Source organism: Numida meleagris, chromosome 3, assembly GCF_002078875.1.
Source record: "Numida meleagris isolate 19003 breed g44 Domestic line chromosome 3, NumMel1.0, whole genome shotgun sequence".
NCBI classification, from domain to species: Eukaryota; Metazoa; Chordata; class Aves; order Galliformes; family Numididae; genus Numida; species Numida meleagris.
The window spans coordinates 2,163,233-2,190,774 of record NC_034411.1 but is presented as its reverse complement, the minus strand read 5'-3'; the positions used below and the strand labels follow the sequence as shown (position 1 = coordinate 2,190,774).

Genomic DNA, 27,542 nt, shown 5'->3' with positions numbered 1-27,542 from the left:
CCGCCGCCCCCCGCCCTCCTCACCAGTGCCAGTTGTTGACGTTGGTCCCGTCCGCGCGTTCCTCGACGATCCAGCGCGGGTCCCCCTGCCCCCACTTAGCCATGGCGGCGCCGGCGGAAGGTGCGAGAAAGCCGCGCCTCCCCTCCCGCCGTTCTCCCGCACCCTTCCGCGGGAGGGCCGAGGCAGCCGCCCGCCCCGCAGCGCCCCGCCCGCAGCCGGCGCCGCCCGGCAGGAGGCCCGCCCTTCCCGGGAGCGGCGGGGCGCGCTGTGAGGAGAGAGGCGGCGGCCCGAGGCCTCACCCGCTGTGTCTAAAGCAAGAAGGCAGCACGCGTGGAGTCGGTGTTAGCGCCGTTTTGTACATGCTATACGAAATTTAATACGCTGCTCCGGGGACAGCACCCGCACAGCAATCATTGCACGGCTCGCCTGGCCCGCCGCTCCCACCCTGCCCACCTCCCACAGCGCAAACGGGCCGAGCAGTTACGGTCTGGGCAGCATCCCCTCTGTAATCTCAGTGCGTGTTTAATTCTGTATTGTCGCGGTGTCATCGTGGTTTTCATTAGACCTCTTCATCAAAAATAGTTAGTGGAAAAACATCGTCATCATCAACCTCATCTTTTTCAAGGTTGGCATCCAAAATAATTGCCACTTCTGAAAATTTTACTCCTTTTAGTTCTTTCTCAGGGGCGTGCTTTATGGGACTGGGTGCTAATGAGGGAGCTGACCCAAGATCCGAGTGGTCCTGCAAGAAAGGAATTAACACCAGTGAGGCACAGACTGGACAATGCTAAGCATTACGTTGTATAACCCCATATATTCTGTCTCTGAAGCTTGCAGAGAAAGCATTATCTTCAAGGCTGCACATTTCGGGAGCAACAATACATGAGAAGCCTTTGCTGTACACATTCTGTAAACGACGGAAGAGAATCACCCTTCTTTCCTGGATCACAGTCACCCCCAAGGAAGAGACAAACAGCCCAAAGATGTTCATTACTTCACGTAGTTTCTTTTTTCCCACTGCTGAATTCAGCCACGGTTTCGCAGGTTTTTTGGATAACTATTTCAGCAAGACGAGTAATACAAAACATCTTTCTATTCTTTTCCACCGTAAAGCCAGTTACCTGTTTTGTTGTGATGTTAGCGGTGGTCTCGGCACCTACATTTCTAGGTTCAGCAGCCGTTTCAAGCGCTGCGTTTTCTTCACCATCACTGTCAAAATCTAAATGTAGTGTCTCGAGGAAACTGGGTTTTCCATTGGCTTCAGGAACATCTTTACGAGCACCACCTTCCCTGGTGTCTTCCGTGTTGTTAAATGCTATTGCTTCCTTTCTTCTGAAAGGGAGTGAAGAGAACTCATAACACCTTGATCTTTCAAAGAGCTACATGACAAAATGTTAGCTTGGCTGAAGCAGGGAGCAATAGGTGTGCTGATTTCAAAATTACTGTGATTTTACCTGGTGAACAACATGTAGCTCCTTGCCTCCTGAAAAAGGAGCATAAGGCTTCATAATTTGCTAAAAAGTAATGATTTTTGATACAAGATTAAAAGGTATTAGCTTCCTCAAAGGATAGATTTTATAACCTGTTAGTGGAATGGTTCCTAGAAATCATTATATACACTATCAAAAGATGCAAGGAGAATCCCGTGTTACCAGAATAATCAAAAAATACGTTTTGGTCAGCTAATATTTATAAATTTGTGACATCAGCGTTCTACTTACACATCGTTCATGTCCTCCAGTTTCACTACGCTTTTCAGACTTCCGTTTTTGTCAACTACAGATGGATTATCAACACCCTCCATCTCCATTTGCTTCTTAACTAAATACTTCTGCTGATACCTTCTGAAAATGATAACTGCATTAAAATAGAATTCTTTCTGAAGATTGGCTTTACAACTGTTTTCAAAACAGAACGTGAGCTATCGGTGTCATAATTTTAATACAACGTCTAATTTCTGCATTGTTCTGGGGATTTGTTTTGAGGATTGCCTGCTTTCCTGTACAATTGTTTGAGTCTAAATTAATTGCAATAATGTAAATATTCACCGTCTTCTTGAAAATGTATTCCTTTTCCTCATCTATATGGCCCTGCAGCAGAATTTCCCTGAATTTCTGAATACAAGTTAATGCAGTTTGAGGAAACTCAAGGCACATATACGTGTATTACAGCGACTTTTCACCCCCCTCACATCTATCCACATTTCTCTGTTTTTAAAAGTATTTGTTTCCGCTGTTTCTCTGTAACAAGCACGAAAGGAACCAAGTTTAAGTGACATGTGGTGAAAGAGGTGACTAATATCTGCAGTAAAAAGCCAAACTGTTTCTATCTACAGCAAAACTTAGGGCAACGCTTGATCCAGATATGAGTAATTTATCAGATTAGCATTTTTCAGGTTAGCATTTGAAGTAAACTTATCAGTTGCCTGTCTAAATTACATTGTTGAAGTAAAAATATTTGTACCTTTTCCTTTTAATAGAAAAAACGACGTATGCCAGGAAGGCTATGAGGGTGCAGGCTAGCAGAACGCTGAGAACGATGGTTGCAATGAGTTCAGGAGTTGCTGAGGACGCAGGAACCTCTTCCACATCAGCAGTGACAGGTGCTGAAAAGATTTTCTCCAGTTCTATCTCAATGTTCTCCTGCTGCTCTCTGAGTTTTCTGAAGACAGAAAATTGAAGTGCTCATGATTTATCAGAGCTTTGTTTTGGCTTGCAGACTAGTGAAGAAAATAACAGAATGCCACACGCTGCTGCTCTACCTTTTCCAAAGATTCAGGCTCGTCATGCCTTTCATTTGGGAAAAAAAAAAAAGCCTTTTTCTAGAAACCATCCCTGGTGCTTATGAACTGAAATGCTGCAGAGTTTGGAAAACTGGATTTGGGAGGACAGCATCCTCTAAATCCAGATTGAGGCAGCCACGTATAAACAGTTTATAGATACCAACAACGCTTTCCTCACAGAAAAGGTATCCATGCAGAGTGCTTCCTATGACCACAGGCTCCATTGTTATCTGCCACAAACCATTTCTAGTTAAAGGTGCTGAGTCTAGAAATTACTTGCTTTTAAATAGCATCCCCCCTTAATAGTATATTTATGTGAATATGTACTCATACCACTGCCATATTATGAAATAAATATAAAATGCACCTGAAATTCAAGTTTTTAATCAAAATTCTGCAATTCTGAAGCGAAGACAACATCTGTGTTAGTGATATTCTTTCTTCTTCCATTTTCTTTTAAGATGACTTTTAAATATATTTTGCGCAATTAAAGAGACTCATTCATGTTACCTACAAACTGTGGAAATTAATTTTGAATAAATAACGAAAGCTTTCTGCCTTCTAAAAATTCAGTTTGAGCTTGCAGGTTAGGTGTCAGATAAGCTGTTATTTGACCTAAAACTGTCCTGTCGTGACATTAGTAATTTTTAGGGAAAGAAAAAGCCTAGCTGCATAGCTCTGACACCCAGAAGATTGTACAGACCTTTTTACATCTTCTGCGGGTATTTCACCGTTTGCATTATCAATGGCAATAATTTTCATGAAGGTTTCATCAGTGCTGCTTCTTGCTCTCCTTTCAAGCTCATTGGCATAAACATCAACAATGTATACGTTCCATTCAAGTTTATCCTCCAGGACCCTGCAATCGTGTTAAGAAAACATTTTTTATTAACTGAGTGATGAGAAGCTCTTTTACACTAGAGATTAGATGATAGAAAAGTAGTACTTAACACAATATGTTGCAGCTCTTTAGCATTCTAACCTAAGGGCATCAAAATGCAGGATTATCATCAGCAAAGGAATTAAGCTATTTGCCCAATGTCACTGAGTAGTAGGGAAATAGTATCCAGTCCTTTTCATGATACATTTCATTAGTAGATGCTATAAAGCTTTCGTACATAGCCTGAAAATTCTTAGATAGGTGCTGTAAAACCATAACTGATCAATTAGAAAAGAGTTAGCAACCCCTTATACCTAGATTTCATAACCAATATTGCATAGTATATCATATATTTATTTAGTCCTGCTTTTCAAATCAGCATATGGTTTGTTTCATTCTCAGTTTCTTTTTCCTTATGAACTCAGGCATGGTACTTACAGAGTACCATGAACAGTAATGGAAGGAGAAAGGAAATTTCATCTCATAATCCTCGTTTTCTCCTTGTTCTTTATTAAAGAGAGGCTCCCACTGGATCCAGACACTGGATCAGACTGCTGGCCCAGCTGATCCACCATCTTGATATGCGTCAGTACCAGCTGCTTCCAGGAGTGGAGCAAGAGCAGCTCTAGGGTCTCTTATTTAATTCTTACCAACAATAAATAGGTGGCATGATAGCCTTAAGGTAAAGCTCATTTTCTCCACTCTTCAAAGCAATTTCCCCTAAAATTCTGTAAAACCAGATTATTCTGTGTCTTCATTAATAATGGGAAAAGGCCAAAATATGTTTTTAACTGTACTGTGGGTATCCACACACTGCTAATCTCCTAGTGCTGTAGATGCTGGACCTTGAACAGCACTGCTGTTCTCCCACAAGGGGGATTTCTCATTTGCAGTAAAGGGAATTTTGGTTTGTGGGCTCGTGACTTTTGTCAAAGAATGAAAGATCTGTATATCTTCTATCCTATTGGTCTCCACCTGTGTACACTGGGCCAACTATCCAGGAAAAATGTTTCCCTAGGCAGTGGAAAATTACAGAAACATTGTGGTAGAAAGGGATCTCTTGAAATCCAACAACACTTTTGTCAACTCAAGCCAAATTCTTACAGGTAAAAATGGTGTATCCTTCTGATGGATTCCTGAGAATTCCCTCAAATTATTCTGCATTACACCAAGTTGAAGGCCTAGCTTTTCATGGGCCCTGGCTGTATTACCTCTCCTGACAGCTGTCACACTCCTTTCTCAAAGGAGCTCTAAACTTGTCAATAAATATCAGAATAAGCTTCACAGTTTAAAAATATACCTTTTTACTTCAGCAATGTTTCTTTCAACAGCATTGATCTTCTGATTAATAACAAACACCACAATGTTGCTACTGGAGGTGACATAAATAGTTGCCTAAGAAATAAAGAAATTGCATGTAAGGCTTTCTGAAGCATCTATATCTCTCTCCAAGACTGACTTAAAAAGAAATACAACTCTAATGGTGATGCTAAGAATGAGAAATCAATTTCCCATGTCATTAATTTCAGTAGAAATTACAGTATTCTAAGCAATTCAAAAGTTTAAGAATATATTAAATTGTAACTGAACCAATACAGAGCTCTACTAGGCTTGTCAGCAAGGTGTCGGGGAAAAGAGCTTGCCAGATTTTCATATCTTACATTCTATTTCCATATATGTGATTAAAAAAAACAGATTTCCTAAACTAAGTATGGATAAACCGTGGAAACATCTAGATTTCTCTGCACAGTCTCCAGGTATAGCTGTCAGTGATCTGCATTTATTATAAATGAACTACTTAAAGGACACTTATCTAACTAGTTTCGTATTTCAAGTCTTTGCTGGAGTGGCTGAGTTTTGGACATCTATATGAGATGCATCTGCTGTGTAGCCACATGGATGTTCTTGCACTAATAAAGAGGATATCCTAGGAAGAATTGTACTAAGGAGGATAGAATCACAGAATCATAGAATCATAGAATGGCTTGGGTTGAAAAGGACCTCAAAGATCATCGAGTCTCAACCCCCCTACCAAGCGCAGGGTTGCCAACCACTAGACCAGGCTGCCCAGAGCCACATCCAGCCTGGCCTTGAATGCCTCCAGGGATGGGGCATCCACAACCTCCCTGGGCAACCTGTTCCAGTGCGTCACCACCCTCTGTGTGAAAAACTTCCTCCTAATATCTAACCTAAATCTCCCCTGTCTCAGCTTAAAACCATTCCCCCTTGTCCTATCGCTATCCACCCTCACAAACAATTGATCCCCCTCCTGTTTATACGCTCCCTTCAAGTACTGGAAGGCCACAATGAGGTCTCCCTGGAGCCTTCTCTTCTCCAAACTAAACAAGCCCAGTTCCCTCAACCTTTCCTCATAGGAGAGGTGCTCCAGCCCTCTGATCATCTTGGTCGCCCTCAAGGGAGAAGGGAAGTGGTAGCAAATTGCAATGCCTGGTAGCAGTTCCAAAGTTGAGGTCAATCTTGATTTAGCCATAGTCTGAGTTAGTTAAGAGGTTAATTTGGCCCATAAGCAGAAAAATATCCTCTAAAAGTCAGTTTTCATGTCAAGGTATTTCTATATGTTAAAGGAAATAACAACCTTATAATTCTGGCCTGAACGTATGTAATGAGTATTGGTATACCCGATAGTCTTACTGACCGGTATTTACTGTGTTTTGGGGTGGGTTTTTTTTTTGGTCATTACCAAACCTAGCCTTTATTTTACACAGAGTTTTGACATAGAAGGAAATTAGGACAGTAGAAAGCAATCTTCCTTACGTTGACTGTTGTTTGGGCTGTGAGTCCACCTTGGTCTGCAGCTTGGAGTTCCAGAAAAATTGATCCAGCTCTTCCTCCTATAGAAACTGTATAAATCTGCCCTGTATTTTCGTTGACATCAAATTCTTCTTGATAATTCAATAAGCTGTACGTCAGAAGTCCATTGCCTCCTGAATCTGGATCTGTGGCCTGGGTTACAAAAAAAAAAAAAAAAAAAGGCAGTATTAAGGCACAGTTTGTGGCTTTTGGACTATGCATTACCCTTCTATCATAAAACTGAATTTCTCTTTGGAAAACTGGACAGTTCAAGGACAGTCATATTTTTTTCCCTTTGCACTAACAAAGTGGGGTGCAAGCTATCAGAATCAAACCAAGGGTATAAAAGAGGAAACACATTTCCTGTAAAGCCTAGGAGGGTGCCACAACTGCAAGAATAAAGGAAGCAGACTACAGGAACTGAGAAACACGAAACTTAGAAAGAAAGAAAAAAGAATTGCTCCATTTTGTAGCTCATTTCCCATTTGGGTTTGACAGATAAAAAGCAGTTAATGGCACCAATGAGAGAACGGTCGCCTGTGCAGTGTGTAATCCTTTAAGCTTCAAACCTCTAGGCAGCAGCATGAGTCAGAACAGACTGCATATCTCTTCTGACAGAACCACTGGCAGGACAGCTATGGACTAGTCCCCTAAGCACCCCATCCTTCATCTGCATTATGGTCAGCCTGGATGATGAGCAGAATTTGACCCCAGCTTTTGCGAGCCAATGTGAACACGTTGAAAAAAAAATTCAAATATTTGAAAAGATTTGTGTCCTCCTGAAGAGCACAGAAAGATGCTTTACCTGAACTGTAATAACCGGGTACTTGTATGGCACAGAGCTTGGTATCAGAGCAGAGTACATACTATTCAAAAATGCTGGCTTCTCATTTACATCCTCCACCGTGATTGTCAGCATCATCACATTCTGAGCAAACAGTCCTGGTAAGCAAACACAGGTTATCTCTGGTGCTGCTCAGACTTGTGTCTGCAACAGCAACAAACACCAACAAAGCACAACTCTCAGAGGCTGAGCCAGGCTGTGGCTTTGCAGTGGTAGCTATGCTGCATGTGAGGAAGAGGGAAAAGAAAGGGAATGTAGCAGGGAAATGTGAAGAGGAGCTATTTCTCTTTTCCTGGAGCTGTGGTAGGAACAGGCAGCGAGAAGCCAAAGCTGTTTCTCTGTCAGACTTCTCCACCTGGCTGTGCTGTTCAGGACTGTACCTGATCAACAGTCCAGTGCTCAGGTATTAAGTTCTTTTCTGAGGGTGCTGCTACTGTGAAGAAGGTCTGCACAGCCTTGACCTTCTGCTTTTTGTCTTCCTTGCCAGAGTTTTCAGATTAAGGAGAATCTCAATTCCCATCGTTGGTTGCAAATACAGAAGACAAAGAAATGTCCTGTGTTCACTGCCCTGATTCAAGTCGTAAAGTCCTTTGAAGGAAAGTTACCTGAAGACTGGACTTGTGTAGCAGGTGAGGCATTTTCATTTGCTTCCACTAAAAGCACATACTGAGAAACTTCCTCATAGTTCAAATTAATTGCTGTTTTCAGCTGACCACTCTCCGGATCCAATCTAAAATGACCTGAAAGTAAAAGCATGGACCTTCTTCATTATATCACCTATAGTTCTCCTACCTCTTGTATCACAGTTTCTCATGGGATGCTTCTGTGGGCCCTCTGCTCTTAAAAATGTGAAATGCATCTCTACACTGTCTGAACAGCAGAGGCACTATAGCTGAGGTCTTATCCCAGACCAAACACACCTTTAGAAACTTGTAAAGGAGCAACTAACTCGGAAAACAAAATTGCAGTCTCTTGTCGCACGTGATTTCCAAGTTTCCTGTTAGTTTTTATTTATTCCCATTCTTTGCGTGCACAAATGGAGTTCCCTCATGGCTGCTGAATCTGAAGGACAAATGCCCTAACAAAGGTGCAAGTGCAAGGAAATGAGAGACTAACAGTGATGGGCAGGGAGGAAGCTGCCTGCTTATGAGGACTTTAGTTTTCCTTCTTTAGCCTGCAGTTGTTTGTACCTTAATACCACGGGGACCCATTTATTGGCAGGTAATAGCCACCTTTTTTAGCCAAAGATTACCGAACTGTAATGTACACTGAAGAGATCTGAAAGAAGTTCAGTGTATATTTATTTATTTATTTAAAGAAATGACACCATTTTTTTAATCTTTGATCTCCATCTCCTCATTTAAATACAGCAGCATCCGCCATACAAAAGACAGGTTAGTCTGTTATCTTGCTATTTTGAGTCAGAAGTGAAATAGTACTCACCTTTTTCATTGCCAGATACAATCGTGTAAACAACCGATTTTCCTGAAGTTTCAGCCACAACAAAAGTGTAAATGGAATGATCCACTCCTGTGTTCTCCAAAACTGAAATGCTAACATAGAAAATAAATGGTAAATCAATGTTAAATTTTTCAGTAGCTGTTGCATTGACAGGCTTTGAAACTTAACTCCTTAATAGCAAGGTCTCCATGGATAATCCTGCCCCATTCCTTCTAGTTGTTTCCTAGTTCTCAGTGGCCTTCAGAGATCAATGTAAGCCCTACTTTTGCAGCCAGAAATTTGTTTACTCTTGAGTAAAGTCTAAGGAAAATGGTTTTACTAGCGTGCAAGAGGAAAAGGACTTTGGCTTGTATAAACTGCATGGTAAAGAAATGAAAGGTGATGCCTTGCATTATGCTCCCAGTACTACCGACATAGCAGGATTTCCTGGACTTTCATTTCAATTAAATAAAAAAAAAAAGATGAAGAAGAGAAAGAAAAAAGACCTTTCTAGTACATGAGAGGGAAATGCTAATATAATTATCTTCAACTTTCAGTTTTACTGTGTGTTCTACCACCTGGCGAATATGTACGAGTTATATACATCTTAGGAAACTCACCTGATTTTGCTCTCAGTAAACTGAGGAACAAATGGACGGTTATCAGTCACATTAAGAGTAATCACAGCAGTACCATTTAAAGATGGAGAACCTTTGTCCTTTGCCATCACTGTTAAATTGATCTCTTCAAATCCAGGCAGGTTTCCAGTTGTTATTATTTTCCCCTCACTCTCATCTTCTATCAAGAAGAATGGACTGAAGTTTAGATCTGGGAGAATGTAGTATTCGATAAGGCCATTTTGCCCCTGCCATGAAAGGAACACAACTTTATGTCACTAATGCTTGCAGGACCGTGTTATTTCAGAGCTCCTAGTCCCTTAGGACAGACTCACTGAAATATCAGTATTTCCATGCTTCAGGTGACAGAATGTCAGAAGCATTTTAACCGTCTAGGAATAATCAGGACTCATAGATACTTCATGCTTCAGTTGTAACACAAGAGCATCTGCAGCCAATGGACAGAATCATCAGCACCATGTCATGGTCTCCCCTCCATTAATTTTGATGCTTCAAGAGCTATACCTATTTATAGTCCCAAGAACACACACTTATATAACAGTGCATTTAGTGGGACTTTAAGTGGGTCATGGTCTTCAGCTCTGCACAAACTTTTAGTCTACTTTAGCTTATACAAAAATGCTAACTCAATAATTTTGTAATCAAAATTCATAACTTAGAACATCTAAATTAGATTTTTAGAGGCAGAACCAGAAGAGGAGGACATTGATGAGTGAAGATTTTTTTCTTCTAGATTTCCCACGTGACTCGGGACAATGCACTTCAGATTCCTTGTCTGCCAAAGTGTATTTGCTTTCCATGGGTGCCATAAAGCTTTGTCCACACTGTCAGATGTACTGAGAACTGTATTTTTATATTACTAAAAAAAAAAGCAGTAATAATTAATTTCCAGGCTAGGAATTCCTGTATCAGTGCTAAAGAAAACTGTGAGTACTTTTTAAAGGATAGGACACACACTGAAATGAGAGATGTTACAGTGTCTTAATGTCTCTAGTCAATTTATTCAGAAAAAAATGGGAACTTGCAGTTAGCTATGTTGATGTAACCACAGAATGGAAGCAAATTCAGGTGCCGTTTGCCAGTTATACAATAAAAATGTGGGAAAAGGTCTCTTAAAAAAAAAAAAATTAAGTTTGTTGTGAGGGTACGGCCAAGAGTCCCCTAAAGGAGCAATGTCAACAAGAATAAGCCAAGGTCCCACAGGCCTTTGTGGCACCTTCAGGAGAGCTGCAGCCTCCTTGCTGCTATGCATGTAAGCCCTATTCCTGCCTGCCTACATCCACATGAGAGCTGGACTTAATGTAGCTCTGTGCACTTTGTTTTCCTGAGACAAACCTTAACCTCTACGCTATAGCACTTTGCTCTGTATTTCTGAAAAGCATTATATTCTTTTCTTCCATATCTCCCCAGAACCAGGATCAAACCCCAGCATGAGCATCTACTGTCACTATATAATCTGTTGAAGTACTAGAGCCAAAGACTTCATTGCTGGGCCGTGCTCCAGAATCCTGAAAGGATGCAGAGCAGATCACCAGACGTATCTGAAGATGGGAGTTCCATTAGGTCTCAGTGCAGGGTTCTCAGTCTGGCAACTTTCATAAGCAATGTCATGTTTTATATAAAAGAATAGTGAACAGCAAAAAGGGCCTTTTGATTATTTGCAGCAATATATCACAACTACAGATATTTTAACCAAAACGATGCATGAAATATTAGGAATGCACCTGATATTTGTGTTCTGCTGTCACTTCTAGATGTTTTGTCTTTTAAGTGACATAATTAATATTGATGTTGTCCCGGTGATCTGACTGACTGATATATCTCCTGTTACCTGGATACAACCCTGGTGGGTGCAGTACTGACAAAGTCAGTCGGTCAAACAAAATTACTTTAAACAACGGAGACAAAGAGAATGAGCTAGGGTACCACTCTTCAGTGGCATTTGATGAGTGTACATTTACATGTTCAAGCCAGATATATGTTGTTTAGTTTTTGGAGAATCCTCCATGACAGAAGTTCAGATAATTTCACACTCGCTAAATTGCTCATGCTCTTGTGTACTTTTGAAAGACTAGTACAACTCCACACAACAAGGGGGGAAGCTGGGGCAAAAACAGCTGAGGAAATACGCCCAAAAATAGGGGGCACGTCATTGTCAGAGCAGAAATAACAAAATCCTAACTTCCAATTCTCAACGCTGCTAGTAAATTACAATTCACTTTCTGCTACAATTGGTATTTCATGCCTAGAGAACGAAGACAAATGCATTTGGGCTGCAGCTTAAAGCAGTGTCAAAATCAAACATGAGTAGTTACCTGATCTTTGTCAGTAGCATGCACAGTTATGACATGAGCTCCTACTGGATTAGTCATGTTTATGGAAGCGGAATAGGGATTCTGAGCAAATACTGGAGCATTGTCATTCACATCAATCACTAGAACAGTGACATTAGTAGTTGCCTAGAAAACAAAAGAGTTTAGTGCATCTTAGAATATTTAGAATGTCTTAATTAGCAACATTTTGTTATTATTTGCATATGTAACAAAAAGTATAAATTAAACTTTGAGAGTGCTGTAGAAAAAGACGAGGTTATGTTTAATTTTGTAAGCTTGACATCAGAGATCACTACAGGATTTTAATACAAGAGATGCAGGAATTCAGACTTGCATCAGGTTTTTGGAAGCTTTCAGAATGAGTAAGAATAGGACAAGTTTAGGAGGTTCCATGTCCTACTGTTGCAGCCAATAATGGAACTACAGATTTCGTAGTTCTGCTGATTGTGTAATAACTCTTCAAATAAAAAGAAAGAGAGCAGAATTAGAACAATCTACTGAAAACTGCTTTTGCTGCCATGAAAAGTTAACACAGTGCTTCCAGTTCTAACTAAAAGCAGCCGGCAAGAATTCCTGTTCCCCAGCACAGATTAGTCAGCAAACAACTGAGGGTCAAATTCTACCCTGCATGATTATAAATTATTTCAATGAATTATGGTAGACAGTGTTCCTCAGAATGGATATTGGTGGCAAAAATATGACCCTGAACACGACTGGGTGACTAATGTATTTTGCACAATAAATGTCTCTGATAATCCTTCCTCTCACTATTTCAAATCTACTCTGACTGGAAATGTCACTGTTCATTGCAGCAATGCACTTTTACCTGGTAGAAAGGGGCAGATTTATTGTTGACTGCATTCACTGTAAGAGTATACTTATTCATGTCTTCATAGTCTGGAGAGTTCTTTATCTTAATGTTCCCAAGTAGTTCATCTATTTCAAATATATTTCCTCCACCACCTGAGATACAATCAGAACAGCATTATCAATGAGTACGTGTTAGAAACGTAGCATTTCAAGTTGATTAGTTGATTATACGTTTACTTATGTCCTGAGCTCATGAAAACCAGTCTGTAGATGATGTAGAAGAAAAACACAAAAGATCGAGTAGATCAACACTTGAAATGCCAGCCAGCAGAATGGGTTAACGAGTTCTGCAGATGCATCCATCTCACTCATAAAGTAATAGTCCTTGAGGCATGAAAATGATGATGGACAGCACAGTGGAAGCATGGGGTACATCTCTAGAAACACATATCCACATTGCTCTTGATGGTACAAACAACAACAACTTTTAGTGCCTGCAGGCTTTGGACCAGAGGGCCCTATATCTCCATCTTCATCACATTTAGATGTACTGGCAAAAGAGATACTCTTCTCAAATGTGATCCCAGCAGCTACAACAGTTAAATGTGATAGGAAGCACAAACCAGGGCTCCCTGCTGCTGCAGTTCACAAGCTGGCACACTAATTTAAAACGAAATTAGCAGCAGTATACAGTAATAGCTTGTGCAGAGATCTGAGGTATCAGAAGAGGTGCTGCCTGTTGTGCTGCTTCTACTGCAGAGGTAAAGGAATCCAGCACAAGGGTGAAGAAAGCAGCTCTCCAGCAGTCCATGGTAGTGCATCAGTTCCCTGACACAGCTGTGATGCTGCTAGTAGCTGCACAATGGTCGCAGTCAACAAGCTGAAGAGAGGCTTAATTTAGTAGCATTTAGAACAATTGTAGTTCCTGCAAAGAAAGCTGCTATTCAATAATTTTGAAAGCTGTGTGAGCATCAATTATTAAAATAGTAAAGCAGGTGAAAGTGAACCTTCTTGGCTTACGTAGAGAAGAGTTAGCAGCTAACACATATAATGCTATTTATGCTTTTAGCAATGTACACAACAATGTGACAGTTCTTCCAGAGCAGTAAGAGAACCCCTAGTTACCTGTAAGGCTATAAAGAACAAAAGCATTGTCTCCCATGTCTCTGTCTGTCGCTGTGACTTTTCCAACTATGAATCCCACATCCACGTTTTCATTCACACTGAATGGAGTCACTGGATTAAACACAGGTGGCCAATCATTAACATCAGTGATCTTTATGACAACTGTGCAGTAACCCCTTTTCTTCTCAGGGATTCCATCATCTTCAGCATATATTACAACCTGTAAGTAACATGATTATTGGAAATGAAACCATATAAAAAGATATTTGCATTAGGATTAAAAAATCTGGATGAGTTTTAAACTTCAGAGTATTCTTAGAAATGTAAACTCAAATTCTGAAATCACTTCAGGACGGTTATTGAAACCTTTAGGAGTATCTGACTGACATTAAAAAAAAAAAAAAAACCAGAACTTTTTTTTATACAACCAGAAAATTCACCAACTTTTTTGCTCAAAACAAAATAAAATGATAAAATAAATGGTGCAGTAGCAGCAAGAGTAAAGAAGATGAATGAGCGTCTTGTCTCCAGCACTTTTGTCCAGTACAGATGCAAGCAAACAGACAACACTGACTACACGAACAGTCCTTGTGAAGTTAGTTATTCATGTGCTGAAGCACCTGAGAGTTTGCAGAACAGGCAAACTACGAACCTTGCTTGAATTTCAGGTTAGGCAAAATCGTCCACAGGCAGTGTCTTGCTCTAATAAGGCACACATCTTGAGATGCATAAACTGCACGTAAAATAGTAAAGCGCTATCAAGCTAAATTTAAAAAAGTCACCGGGTATCCAAGGAAAAAATAAAAATGTTCTAAATACAAGTTTTAAGAAAACTAAAGCAAACCTGGTACTCTGTAGGTTCCTCTTCATAATCAAAGGAGACAGTGGAAGAAAGAATTCCAGTTGCTGCATCTATCGAGAACTTTGTTCCATCTCCACTGAGAATGCCATATGTTAGGACACCATTTCTACCTGTGTCATTATCCTGAGCTATCAGCTGGACAATCTGGGTAGCAGGCAAATTCTGTCAATGAAAAACAAATTGAGGCTCTTATGGACTTCAGTTAGCTGCAATTTCTTGAAATATATGAAAGGAGGAAAGAGACACTGCATACACTTAAGAACAGAACTATGTCCTCAGTTCATGTCTCTTCATCAGAAACAAAAAATCACCATCTTTTAAAACACATCAAATGTTGAACTCAAGTGTCTGACTTGCTGTTAAGGAATTATTCATAATTAATAATCTCTACTCCTTTGAAACTACAGAGATGTTCTCAGCTTTGAAGTCATTTTTCTGTCTAAATGCTATTTGGCTAATAATTATTCTTTTTAAAATAAATGATCTAATTCTTCCCTTTAAAAATGTTATTTGCATAAGGATTGACCACAGATATCAACATTTCCACTGTGGGGCTGTTTGAAACCTGATCTAAAGTTATTTGATCTGACTTTGCACCCAACCGTTCATTCTCTGTAAATATTTCATATGGAAATCAATTTTTAAGGTTTGGAAATTTGATTCCAACTCTTTCACATTAAAGTAACTTGGAATATTAAAAAGAGGCATAATAATTAAATCTACATTTAATTATTTTCATTAATTTAATTAAATCAAACGTTAGAAATTGACTAGATTTCAAACTAGTTGTGGCTTTTAGGGACGATGTTCTGAATCAGCTGGTAATCTCAAAGGCAATGTATGTGCTACCTAAAATATAAACCTCAGCAATGTGCTGGATTTTTTCTTTGTTTGCTGTTTTTTTTTTTTTTAAAGTAGCAAGCAGATTAAGGTGTGGAAAGTGTTGAAGAGCGAGATGCAACTCAGATCCTTTGGCATAGTTAAATGCTGTGACTTCCATTGCAGGCTGTTGTAACGTAATAGCCACAGACTGAAATCTAGCTTGCTTTCTGCCACCAATGACTTAGTGGCGAATCACAGCAGATCTGCTTGAACAAGAGAAGTGTGCAAATCTAGAGAAGACTTGTTTCTGCTACTTCCATGCAAGAAGCTCCACAGAATCACAGAATTGTAGGGGTTGGAAGGGACCTCTAGAGATCATCGAGTCCAACCCCCCTGCGAAGCAGGCTCCCTGCAGCAGGCTGCACAGCTCAGTGTTCAGGTGGGTCTTGAATATCTCCAGAGAAGGAGACCTCACAACCTCCCTGGGCAGCCTGTTGCAGTGCTCCATCACCCTCACCATGAAGAAGTTCCTTCGCACCTTGGTGTGGAACTTTCTATGCTCCAGATTGTGGCCATTTCCCCCTGTCCTGTCCCCACAGACTGCTGAAAAGAGGTTGGCCATATCCCTTTGTCTCCCACATTTCAGATATTTATAAACATAAATAAATCCCCTCTCAGTCTTCTGTTCTTGAAGCTCCCTTACAAAAGGCTGAGTGAGAGTCAGATTATAAATGCACGTGAAGATGTTCTGTGAATAGAAATGCAAGATGGGAATGGCCATTTTTTCTGCCATGGAGCCCTTTATTCATAAAACATTCACTTTTCCCTCAATATGTCCTCACTTCTAGACCATTCTCTGCGTATTAGGATTTTCAGATTGAAATAAATCTTAAAACATCGTATGGCAGAACAGAAAACCTGTTCGGTTCCATGATGTTTACTTACATACTCAACACAAGAGTTTATTATTTGTTTTAATTCCTATTTTGAGGGTTCATTTTTATGATTCAGTTTGGATAATGTCTTCCTACCTCTTCCAGCTCTTGTTCTAGTAGCGAGGATGGGAAAATGGGAGGGAAGTCATTTTCATCAATGACTTCAACGTGCACAGAAGCTTCATTAAATATGCTGGCAGCAGATGAATCTGTTGCTCTCACATTGAAAACGAATGGAAAATCTTCCACTGTCAATATCTTTCTTGTTCTTATGATACCAGTGGATGGATCGATTATGAAATATCCTATTAAAAACAAGCAAACAAATGAACAGAAGTTATTCTGTGGTTTTACTAGTTAAAACTGAAGATAGGAAGCCTTCAACGTAAGCTATATGTAATTTATATATCTTATCATGGGGTACGATATTCTTCCGAGAGCAAAATAAAATTAAGCATGGATTTATAAGAATATCAAGAAATCCAGGCCTACAGTTAACTAAAACTAATAATTAAGAAAGTCAGTATGGGAACCAATGGGGAGAAGTTCGTTGCAACACTTTCTATTCAGGTGGTCTTCACCTTTCTCTGAAAAAGTCGGAGATTATTTGCTCTTGCCTCAGCAGGCAGTTATTTTATTCACTATGAATTCCTGTTGTGACTGAAGATGAGGGGTTCTGCATTTATCAGATTCTCTTGGCAACTTCAAGGGGACCACAGCTTCAAACAAACACTCCACAGTAAGATAAATGCACAGTGGCTACTTTTGATAAGGCAATATTAGCTCTGTGAGTTTTACATTAGTTTAAAACAACAAAAAAAGAAAAACCAAAAAACATAGCACTACGTAGCAATCCACTTGATCCCGTGTAAACCCCTTTTACACATTCATGTTTAAGAAAATGTTGCTGAGTTGGGTGAGGTTTTTTGGTTGGTTGGTTGGTTAGTCTGTGTTCTAACCAGCAGGCTTTATGCTGATTTAGGTATTCTTTCTGCAGTCACTGTAGCTTCGTGCCTGATCAGGTACCACCTGATCCTCCTGTAGCAGACAAAAACACCCTATACAGCCAGTGCAGTCAGGTCTGTACCCTGTGGCTGTAACTAATCTGGCAGAAATTCAATCAGGCTTACACTTGATCCATACTGAATTTATAGATCTGGTTGATATACACCAAACATTCATGGCTGTAGAACTGAGAAAAAAGCAAAAACAAAAAACAAAAACAAAGAACAACAAAAAAAACCCCACACCAATCCAAAATGTGAAGTGCTCTGCAACAGCACTTCTTTTTAACACATCCTTTGCCTTGTTATTTCATGTGAAGAGCTTACCCTTTCCATCTCCAGACACAATGCTGTATATCACAGGGACCTTATAGAACGCAGCGATCTGTACAACAAATGTATCTGGCAGTGTTTTCTCACTCAGAGGTGCAGGCTGATAGACTGCTTCAGAGAACACTGGGAATGAAATGTTGGTGGGAGCTATTGTTACTGACACCTGCAGGGAAGAAGACATGGCCATGGACATTACATAACAGAAGCCTGGAACTTTTTCAGTAAGAAGCAGCCTAGTATTGCTGCATGCTGAGTTTGACACCTTATATCTATACATTAGTGAAAGTTGTTAAAAAAGCAATCTCACTGGTTTAGATTCAGATGATTTTTTTCCTAAATCTAGAGTGGGATTCCAGTTGCTCACATATAGCTGCTCGCATTTTCAAGTGACTTTTTTTGGCTTAACAGCTTTCAAAAAGAGGGTTTGTATTTGTAACAAATTATTCCACTGTGGTATGCACAATGAGAACAGGAATGGTTCTAATTGATTTTATATCTGAAAAATTGTGTAAGGCTGTGAAAAATGCCACTAGTTCACCAAAGTACAGACAGTTTCTTTCTAAATGCCAGCCAGCTGCAGTGCAATGCTCTGAAGAACAGTGGCTCATAACTCTGTTTTAAGGTTCAGTTGAACATAATTTTGTATGTCTTCATCCTTACGCATTTCTACTCCTTTTTGAATTTTGCTGGTCTGTGATACACAGTGGCAAAAGCCCACAGCCAGTAAAAAATATCACTGTGTGAAAAAATATCTCCTTTACCCTATTTTAGTTTCTCACTCTTCATTTTAAAATGCATTTATTTCTCATGCCATGGGGAAATAAACAAGAACACCTTATTTGCTGTCTCCTGTTTATTACATCACATACTTCCACTGTGTGTCTTCTAACTCTCCCACTCTTGACCATGCACAGAAGTCTCCATTCCTCTAAACTTCTTCCCTCACAGTACAGAGCCTCTGTATTTCTTGCATCTTGTCTGAAGTGGAATGACCAAGACAATACAAAACAGAAAACGTAGCAAGCAACTGCTGTAGCAGCATAACTTTTTAGATGTTATCATAGTGCATCCTGCTCCTGAAAGAGATGTGCAAGGCTGATATTCCAACTCCTCTTTTGGACACTTTTGTCTCACTAATAGGCACTACTGTTACCTGTAGTTACACTCAGTATAGAATAAAGCAGTACGGTGAATAAACTTTGTAAGTAGACACTAAGGTAAAAATTTTAGTACCTTTACAGAAGTTGAAAGCAGTGGCAGACCTGAATCCGTAGCAGTGACTGTCAAGGAATAGTACAGGGGAAAAGCCTGTTTGCTTAAGTCTCTTGTTAATGTGAGTACTCCTGTGGTACTGGAAATACTAAAGAGGCCTTCTGAGTTTCCATCTGAAGAGGGAAAAAACAAGTGTTGGAAATGTTCAACAGAGTCAGCAGAGACCAGTGACTGAATTATATGCCCAAGATTAGGAAGACTTTAGTTGAAAACCTACACATACAGATGCAGTATGGAGCCTCTCCTGATACTGCATTTGTGTCACAGAGTCCTTCGAGCTGGAAGGGCCCTTGGGAGGCCTCTAGTCCAACCTCTCACTCAAAGCAAGATCTTGAATGAAACCAGAGTATGCTGCTTAGGACTTTGACCAGTCTAGTGATGAAAATCTCTGAGGGTGGCCTCTCGGGACAGCTTGTTCCAGTGCTCAGCTATCTTCATAGAGAACTTTTTCCCCCCCTTACTTTCACAGATGAGATTTTTTCCCTTATGTTGCGACGGCAGTCAGAAACTTCTGTTTCAACTTGTGGCAATTATATCAAACTCTTCTGTCATGCACCTCAATGAAGAGTTTAGCTCCGTTTTCTCAGTTCTCCATTAACTGCTAGTACTTGCCAGATTCTTTGAACCTTGTCTCCATTCACAAAGGCCTGGAATACGTTATCAGTGTTATGGTGCTGTGAGCTGAGCATGTTAGGCATTGAGTCTTCCCAGTATTTGGTTAAAGATTACAGTGCATACTTGGTGCATGACAGCTACAGAGACCAAATAGGTATGGTAGATGCAATTATGTGGTATAACTGTTGGAGCTCAGATATACTACCATGTGTCAATACCACCCAAATGTGCCTTCTGTATCCAGTTTTTCATTAGGTTTCATATTCAAGGCAATGTTGTAAGAGAAGCCTAAAATTCCCGAGCACATCTCTAGGACAAGAATATCCCTTTTTGTTGCTGTAGTAAACATTCACTGGAAGCCATTATTTTGATCAGAGTTTTTCGATAATACTACGATATAATGTCTCTTAAAAAATCAGCTTTGCGCATAAACAGTGTGAAAAACTTGTCTCCCACACTCGTTTCTATCAATTTTGAATGTAGTTGGTCAAGTTGCAGTTTTGTTGTACTTTTCAGGGTCTTAATTCTGCAAAAACAGTTAATAGTTTGGTAGTATGCAAGTATCCTAGTAATAAACACCCATGAGGTTTTTCCTAACATACCTGTAATGTTGTAGAAAATGCCTTCATCGTAACCTTTACTTTCATCTCTTGCATCAATATCTACCACCAATGTGCCTGCCGTAGAATTGTCTAGAAGGATCTGGAAATATGAGGGCTTATCAAATATGGGTCCTTCTTCATTCACATCTTCCACGATAACTAGGAAAAGAAGGTCCATGTCTGAGTGTAAGTATGAATTTCACTTAAGAAGTTACAGGCTATTGCTTCAGCTAACCTGAGTCCCCATAGCTCGTCTGTATTGAGTTTAAATTCTTTCAACATAAACAAAATGGCAACTTTGTTCTCTGTACTTCAAAACACCTGCCCTTTGAGGATTAAGTTCTTTACTATTCCAAAAATGTTTTCCTCACTATGACTTTACTTCTGGCTAGCACGTTGTCACTAATATCTGTCACGAATAATACCATCTTTTTGCTTCCTTGTGCTCCTTTCTGTGTCTGTATTCATATGATCCCTCTCATTTTTGGCTTTGATTGCAAGCACTGTGAGCCAAGATTGGTTAATTTTGTGTTTGTACATGACCTGGGACAATAGAGTAACGGAGCATAACTGAAGCAGGCACTACAGTAGTATAAATAACACAGAAGAAAAAGTTCTGTGAGAAGTATAAGGGTCAGTACTTTGAATCATACCAAAACTAGGGTCGGTCAAAGATGTGGATAGCAACTCCACAGAAATCTTCTGCTATAAAATCTTCATTTTATATAGTTCGAGGGGAAAAAAAAGACTGTTTTGTTGTTGTTTGGTTGGTTTTGTTTTGTTTTTAAAGCAAGAAGCATTATTTTAACAATATTTTTATAAATCTTAAAGACACCATCAACCTTTTTTTCACCAATCAAGAAGTAGGCTTTCAGTAAACACATAAAAAAAGAATTGAAGGATGATTTTGGAAACATTTTCAATCAAAATGTCAAATAGGTACTCTAAAAATGACATAGAAAAATTGTGAGAAAATTGAAGTAAGGAATGTCAGTTTGTATGAAGAAACTTCCTTTGTGGCAAAGCAGTCAAACATTTTTTGAGAATAAAAGGTCACAATCATTTCTAATAATTTACTTTAGCTGAATGTATTAATACTGAAGACTATCCTTGTGCCATACATATGCTGAAATATTCCCTAAGAGAAATGAAGGAAAAATTTCTGTAATAAATTAGAGCTACCTGTAATGTTTGCTGTGTCTTTGAGATGTGGCTCTCCAGGATTGAAAGCTTTCAGTGTAAATGTATAATGGGCACAACTTTCATAGTCCAGAGGTTGCACTGTTGAAATATTTCCGGAAAGTTCTCCAACATGAAATGAGGTCTCTCCAATAATAGTGTAATGAATAATGGCATTGTACCCTATATCTTTGTCTGTGGCTGTTGCACTCAAAATCTAAATGAAAAAAAAAAATCATTTACATCAGAACCAAGAAAATGGCAAAGCATACACACAAATATTTAACTATATAGTGTTTACTGTCTGAATTACTCACAAAACCATTGCATTGCTAGAATACTGACACAGCATATAGAAGCACGGGTAACAAATGTCACAATCTTGGGTGTTATGCCTTTCCTTGATTCCTGCCAATCATTACTTCGTATGTACAAGGCAGATATGGAGCCAGAAATTGATATACTGGGGGAAGACAGAACACCTTAAGAACAGAGGGTACTGGGTACGTGACCTAACAGGCTTACAGCAGGCTGCCCATAGGCCCTTTGAGAACCAGATCTATACAGTGCAGCACCACCACTGAGGTAGAAGGGTCAAGGAAAGTGGCATAAAGAGAACTTAAGGGAGATCCGGTGGAATAGGCACTCCACTGTCATATAAAATGAATACACTCTGGTTTTACAGACTCCATAGACTCAACAAATGTTTACCAATGCACAGTCATCATAGCACCACTTCCAAGTCTGCATAAAGAGCACTACTGCAGAAGAACACTCTGAGTGCCACGTACCACATGGGGAGGTTCATTCTCTTTTACAGTCACTGAGTACAACTTCTGGGAGAATACGGGTGGGTTGTCGTTTACATCTTCTACAGCAATGCTTAGAACTAAGCTTCCCGATAGTGGTGGTTTGCCAGAGTCAGTAGCCTGTGAAGAAACAAGTTGTCATTAAATACAGCACTACATAAACTTATTTCAATACAAAAATTGTGGAAGGAATCTTTGCCTCTGAAGACTTCCTGCTGGGTCAGTTATCACTCGGTTATATTGGTCTAACTCTGTGCTTGCTGACCTGAATAATTTCCAAGAGCTCCTTGCTTTGCTCAATAATTTAGTCAGCTGTGAAGGTCTTAAAACACACTCAGACACAACAGCAGGTGCTGAAACAACCACTTGTACACGCAGACCTTAATTTGATTGATTAATAGCAGCAAAATCACTTGAATAGATGCTTACAAAATAAGTGTAAAAACAAAGTTTAACCCAAGTACATTTTTTGATATAAATCTCAGATATTTTACATCCAAATACAGACATTTTGAAGAGTGGAAAAAAGTGAGAGGAACAGACAAACTGGACTGGCAAAACAGTACAAGAAATATAGTGGTGGCATCTGTACAGCCTCAAACAAGTTCAGGAATGCTTTACAGATTTCACAGTAAGCTACCACGTGGCTATGATCTTCAGGATCCAAAATTCATGAGTCATTTATTCAGTAATAAAAATGTACACAGCAGAAAACAAATCTCTCCGTGCAAAACATAACAATCAAAAAATAATGAATGAATTCTAATGAAATTCATGAAGACTGAGACTTTCTTGTGACTATTCAGTATTTTTTATCAGTTTCATCTTGAGAATTTTGCAAACTTGCAACAAAATTTTCTACTTACTATTATTTTCAGCTCATAACTGTCCATCATTTCTCTGTCTAAGGACTTTTCTGTCATCAGCTGGCCTGTGGAAGTGTTAATACGGAACGCTCCAGCAAAATTATCTTGCAAATAATAGCTTATAAATGCATTATCTCCTATGTCCAGATCAGTAGCAGAAAATGTGCCCAAATCCAGAGGACCTGCATTCTCAGGCAAAGATAGCTTTGTTTGAATCGTTTTTGAGAAAACTGGAGGATTGTCATTGATGTCATTTACTCTCACAGTTACCTGTATTTAAAAACAAACAGACAAACTTGATTGTAGAAACAGCATCCAAAGGAGAACATGTTCATTTCAGTCTACAAAATTTTATAGAAAACAAACAGACAAACAAAAAGAAGAAGAGCAATAACAAAAGAGGGTTCCTAACTTCAGCATTTGAATGTTTTCACAACCTGAGCATCTCAGCAATTCTATTTTTTTTCATCCTCAATTGTTACCAGTAAGATAAACTATGGTTTAACCAGAAGAGATGAGCAGAATTAATAATTCGGGGCTTTTTTTTTTTTTTTGCAAAACAATGCACAGAGTCAGTTTCAGTGTTAATCAGTTTCTTTGGTTACGGGTTCTTCACAGAGGAACTCTCAGGAAGTGATGCAGTTTGAGAAGCTGTCAGGGTTGTAGTGGTTCCTCAGGAGAAATGGAAGTTAAATTCAGCGAGACTCTTGAAATACTCATTCTTACATAATCAATGACACTTACCTAGACATTTTTTTTCTTATAATGTTATAGGTTTAAAAAAAAATAAATTAAAAATGCAATGTACTGTACCAAAGCAACAGCCGTGTTGGGTGGCACCACAGAATCAACAGCTTCTACAACGATGCTGTACAGGTCATCATCTTCTCGATCTAGCCTGGCAAGAGTCACAATGTCTCCTTGGTCGTTAACAGCGAACTTGTCAGTATGGGATTTCAGAAAGTATACAACTTGTATGGCTATGCTTCCAGTCAGTGCCTTCACAGAGCCAACAGCAGTCCTAACTGGTTCCTCCTCTGGAATGCTGAACTCGTAGCTGGAGCTTTCAAAAGCCAGTCCGAAGCCAGTGTCATTTACCAGCAGGTAGACAGTAACAGAGGCTAATGAGGGAAAATGATTCAGATGTTAAAAGTACTGAAATAACAAAGTTGGTGGCGAAATTATCATGTCCCGTACCCTATTTCCCTAAATTTTTTGGTAGCAATAGAAACTGACAGAAACTGGCAGGTAGGAAAGAGGAGCGAAAAGAAAATAAAAATCAGTAGCAGTGAGGAATAATATATGATACCCAAGATATCATGACTTCTGTACCAAACCTTTCATATTCAGTGGAGTTCCAGAGTAACCACACCTCACTGATTACAGTAATGCTGCCTCAATGCAGTAGGAAAGCAAGGAGTGAACAGGATTTCACTTTTTTTCCTCTTACACTAAATTACTTTGTAACAAAAGAAAAGTGACATCCACAAAACCCTATGAGTTCAAATTCTATTTAGATTTCTCATCCTATTTTAAGAAAACCAGTTGTTGCTTTTGGTCATGAAAAATCAGACTATTTCCTAAAAATACAAGAAAAATGTTATTAAATATTTTTTGAAAGAGCTAACATATATTTTCTGATTTGTTTAAATGTTTCTACCTCTGAGAAAATAGAGGAAACACATTTGACATAAAGTCTTTTTTTTAAATACTAGGAGCACTGTTGTAGTAAATATAAAACTCATATTTCTGATCAGGATTACTAAACTGAGCTCTCTGTTTATATGATCATCTGGGAGGAAACCAAAGAGTAGAAATTATCATCACTGCTGAAACATAACATGGCTTCTAGCCCCGATTCATTTTTATTCCATTGTTTGTGAAGGTTATATTTATGTGGGAAGAAAAAGAAAGCAGAAGGTGAAAACATATAACTTACCATTTGATGTTAGCTGAGGAACTCCATGGTCAGCAGCAATAACTGTCAGTGTAACAACTGTGTCAGCTGTGATGTGGGCCAAGTTACTGCTGAGGATGATTTCTCCAGTACGGTTATTTATATGGAAAATATCAGAATGGTTCATTAGGCTGTATTAAAGAAAAATCAGTATCATATTGGTATTAATGACACAGGAAGTATCCCCTAACTCCTGTTACTTTTGTAACAAGCAACAAACAAATAGTATTTATTCGTAAATATAAATATAACCGACAAATAGCATTTATTTATAAATTTTATAAAGAACAGCTAAGAAACATATTTCAGCAACATTAACCGAGGTACATCTGCCTTTTTATTTCCTAGTATATCTTGCATACTGAAGGAAGTGAGAATTCATGCCTTCACCTCCCACTAGATCTCAGGCCTTTGATGTTCCCACAGATAAGATGCAGACACTGCACGCTCAGCTGCATATTCTGCAATGGAAGAAGTGGAGGTGACTTCCACTTGAAGACTGCAGACCCTAGTTTCTGCACCCTCTCATGGGTAACTGGATTGCTCACAAGAACAAGCCTACATTTAAGGTAGAACGCCATATCACAGATAAAACCCCTCTCTTTCAAGGCCACATTTTTAAACACCCATAGTTTTCTGACTCTTTCATCTTAAGAAAGACTTCTTAATCTATCCTTTTCCTGTTGATGTATCCAGGTATTTTTGATAATTCAGGGTTCATTCTTCCTCAATTATGTAATTTTCATGCGTAGCCCGTTATGAATGATGGTATTTCCTCATCTCCTCCTCCCAGAAAAAAGAATATGTATGAACAGACAATCATTCTTGGAGAGTCATTTGCTTTCTAATCAAATTCCAACATGTTTATGTAACATTTTAGAAGTGGAAATAAATCTTGACTTTCAGTTCTTGATATTATCATTTAAATGCATTCCTTTTTTTTTTTTTTTTTATGGTGTAATCATGATTTGAAAAGTTAATAAAACACAAATTAATGTATCTCCTCTTCCCTAAGTTTAAAAATCATTACAGATTACAGCACTTGTAAAAGGCCTTATCTTTTTGTCACCAGAAAATATAGTTTGCGAGAAATAAAAACACCCTTCTGTTTCTTTAATAAAAGATACTTATTAACCTCATAGAAATGTACCTGTATGAAATAACAGAATTGTTCCCAACGTCAAGGTCAGTAGCAGACACTGATAGTACAGACACGCCTTCTTTTGCTGTTGCTACGAGTACACGGGCCGAGTATTGTGCTTTTGTAAACTGAGGAGCATTATCGTTCACATCTAATACTTGAATGCTGATGTATGTGAAATTCTGGAGTGATGACAGGAGAAAACCGTGACTCAGAACATGCACAAATACTGAATTATTGTTAATAAAAGGGTGTTGCAACAATGCATAATGATCCTCTACATTACCTGCCTTTGAGGCATTCCATTATCAGATGCCACCAACAGCAGCTCATATTTCTCTTTGGTTTCTCGATCTATGTAGCCATTAACCAAAATGGTTCCATCCTAAAGAAAGTAATACAGTTCAATACACTGATCATTTTTGTAACTCTTGCAAACCACGTTCTCAAAGGAGATGAAGGATTGAAATCCTCTGTTCTCCTTTGGACAAAAGCAATGTATGACCAGTATATCTTAACTTTTGGACCTGAGCTTATAATTCCAAAGTTGTCTGTGAGTTGGTTTTGGTTTCATGTATACAATAGTTACTGCCCATTCTTTTTACCTGATGAGGATAACTATGTCAAGTAACTAGCTGACAAGCAGTTTCTTTTTCAGAATATCCAAACCCTTACCTGCTGGATGCCATATGGGTTATCCCCATCCTCAGATGATAAGTAATAAGTAATTCGTGCATTCTCTCCCTCATCCAAATCAGTAGCAGTTACATGTCCAACTACAGGAGGAGCACTCAACCTGTAATCTCCCTCCAGAACTGCAAAACTGTATGACTGCATCTGAAATTCAGGGTTATTATCATTGACATCTAAAACTGTGATGTGAAACAAGGAACTTGAATTAAGACCATCGCTTTCAGCGTCAACTGCCCATACCTGCCAAAAGAAACAAAAATGGAATTATCTGCACTGGCATTTTAATGAGTTGATGAAGATACAAAAAAGGGGAGAAGGGAATGCAGTAGAAATGAGCCAAATCTCAAAATCTGTCCTCAGATTTACTTGTAAAGTGAATCCAGGTGTAGTCTCCCTGTCCAGTTCTGTGTCATTCCTTAATGAAATTGTTCCAGGAACATCCACAGTAAACAAAGTACTGTTATGAATGAAGTGTCCCTGAGAAAAGCCAGCCTAAAAAGAAAAATTAGTTTATTTAAGATTAAAATGATTAATACTCATTTTTAATATATATATATATTTCTTCAATATTCATACCTGACTTGTCTGTAGGACTTCTAATTTAAAAAGCTCAAGTGCTTTGCAAAGATAATGAATGAAACCTTCTAACCTGAGCTATGGGAATAATAGACTTGTTAGGCAAATAGAAATGGGGGTAGTAAGAAGCTTTTGTAGGCTTCTCTATTTAGGACCTACCCATTCCTTTCCTAACACTTTCTAAGACCAATCCCCACAGTGGGTCCTCAGCAA

The 27,542-nt window shown here is 39.0% G+C and overlaps 2 protein-coding genes and 1 long non-coding RNA gene across 7 annotated transcripts in view; 1 reads left to right on the top strand and 2 right to left on the bottom strand.

The window, feature by feature from the left end:
- Positions 1 to 196, bottom strand: part of AHSA2 (activator of HSP90 ATPase homolog 2) — a 7,981-nt gene extending 7,785 nt beyond the window's left edge. For 2 of the 4 annotated variants that reach the window (XR_002437510.1, XM_021393019.1), the window contains exon 1: positions 24 to 196. Coding sequence is in view for 3 of the 4 variants with exons in the window: in XM_021393019.1 (XP_021248694.1) it covers positions 24 to 103 (80 nt within the window). In the remaining variant the exon portion in view is untranslated. The remainder of the gene's footprint in view (positions 1 to 23) is intronic. The other 2 variants (XM_021393020.1, XM_021393018.1) reach the window with 2 other exon arrangements.
- Positions 259 to 27,542, bottom strand: part of LOC110397060 (protocadherin Fat 4-like) — a 42,176-nt gene continuing 14,892 nt past the window's right edge. Inside the window, exons 16-43 of one of the 2 annotated variants that reach the window (XM_021393016.1) lie at positions 27,120 to 27,245; positions 26,736 to 26,993; positions 26,347 to 26,445; positions 26,070 to 26,242; positions 24,902 to 25,050; positions 23,776 to 24,083; positions 22,963 to 23,232; positions 22,079 to 22,216; positions 21,291 to 21,504; positions 20,109 to 20,267; positions 18,853 to 19,004; positions 17,614 to 17,782; positions 16,379 to 16,587; positions 14,508 to 14,687; positions 13,664 to 13,883; positions 12,555 to 12,691; positions 11,711 to 11,854; positions 9,378 to 9,622; positions 8,761 to 8,870; positions 7,923 to 8,057; positions 7,279 to 7,415; positions 6,438 to 6,626; positions 4,963 to 5,057; positions 3,486 to 3,641; positions 2,464 to 2,661; positions 1,722 to 1,844; positions 1,122 to 1,332; positions 259 to 742 (exon numbers count right to left, since the gene is read on the bottom strand). In XM_021393016.1, coding sequence (XP_021248691.1) covers positions 560 to 742; positions 1,122 to 1,332; positions 1,722 to 1,844; positions 2,464 to 2,661; positions 3,486 to 3,641; positions 4,963 to 5,057; positions 6,438 to 6,626; positions 7,279 to 7,415; positions 7,923 to 8,057; positions 8,761 to 8,870; positions 9,378 to 9,622; positions 11,711 to 11,854; positions 12,555 to 12,691; positions 13,664 to 13,883; positions 14,508 to 14,687; positions 16,379 to 16,587; positions 17,614 to 17,782; positions 18,853 to 19,004; positions 20,109 to 20,267; positions 21,291 to 21,504; positions 22,079 to 22,216; positions 22,963 to 23,232; positions 23,776 to 24,083; positions 24,902 to 25,050; positions 26,070 to 26,242; positions 26,347 to 26,445; positions 26,736 to 26,993; positions 27,120 to 27,245 — 4,887 coding nt within the window. In that variant the 3' untranslated portion in view covers positions 259 to 559. The remainder of the gene's footprint in view (positions 743 to 1,121; positions 1,333 to 1,721; positions 1,845 to 2,463; positions 2,662 to 3,485; positions 3,642 to 4,962; positions 5,058 to 6,437; positions 6,627 to 7,278; positions 7,416 to 7,922; positions 8,058 to 8,760; positions 8,871 to 9,377; positions 9,623 to 11,710; positions 11,855 to 12,554; positions 12,692 to 13,663; positions 13,884 to 14,507; positions 14,688 to 16,378; positions 16,588 to 17,613; positions 17,783 to 18,852; positions 19,005 to 20,108; positions 20,268 to 21,290; positions 21,505 to 22,078; positions 22,217 to 22,962; positions 23,233 to 23,775; positions 24,084 to 24,901; positions 25,051 to 26,069; positions 26,243 to 26,346; positions 26,446 to 26,735; positions 26,994 to 27,119; positions 27,246 to 27,542) is intronic. The other variant, XM_021393017.1, reaches the window with a different exon arrangement.
- Positions 2,515 to 11,029, top strand: LOC110397062. The gene is made up of 3 exons (XR_002437511.1): positions 2,515 to 2,602; positions 7,805 to 7,946; positions 10,806 to 11,029. It is a non-coding gene; the product is annotated as an uncharacterized LOC110397062 (long non-coding RNA).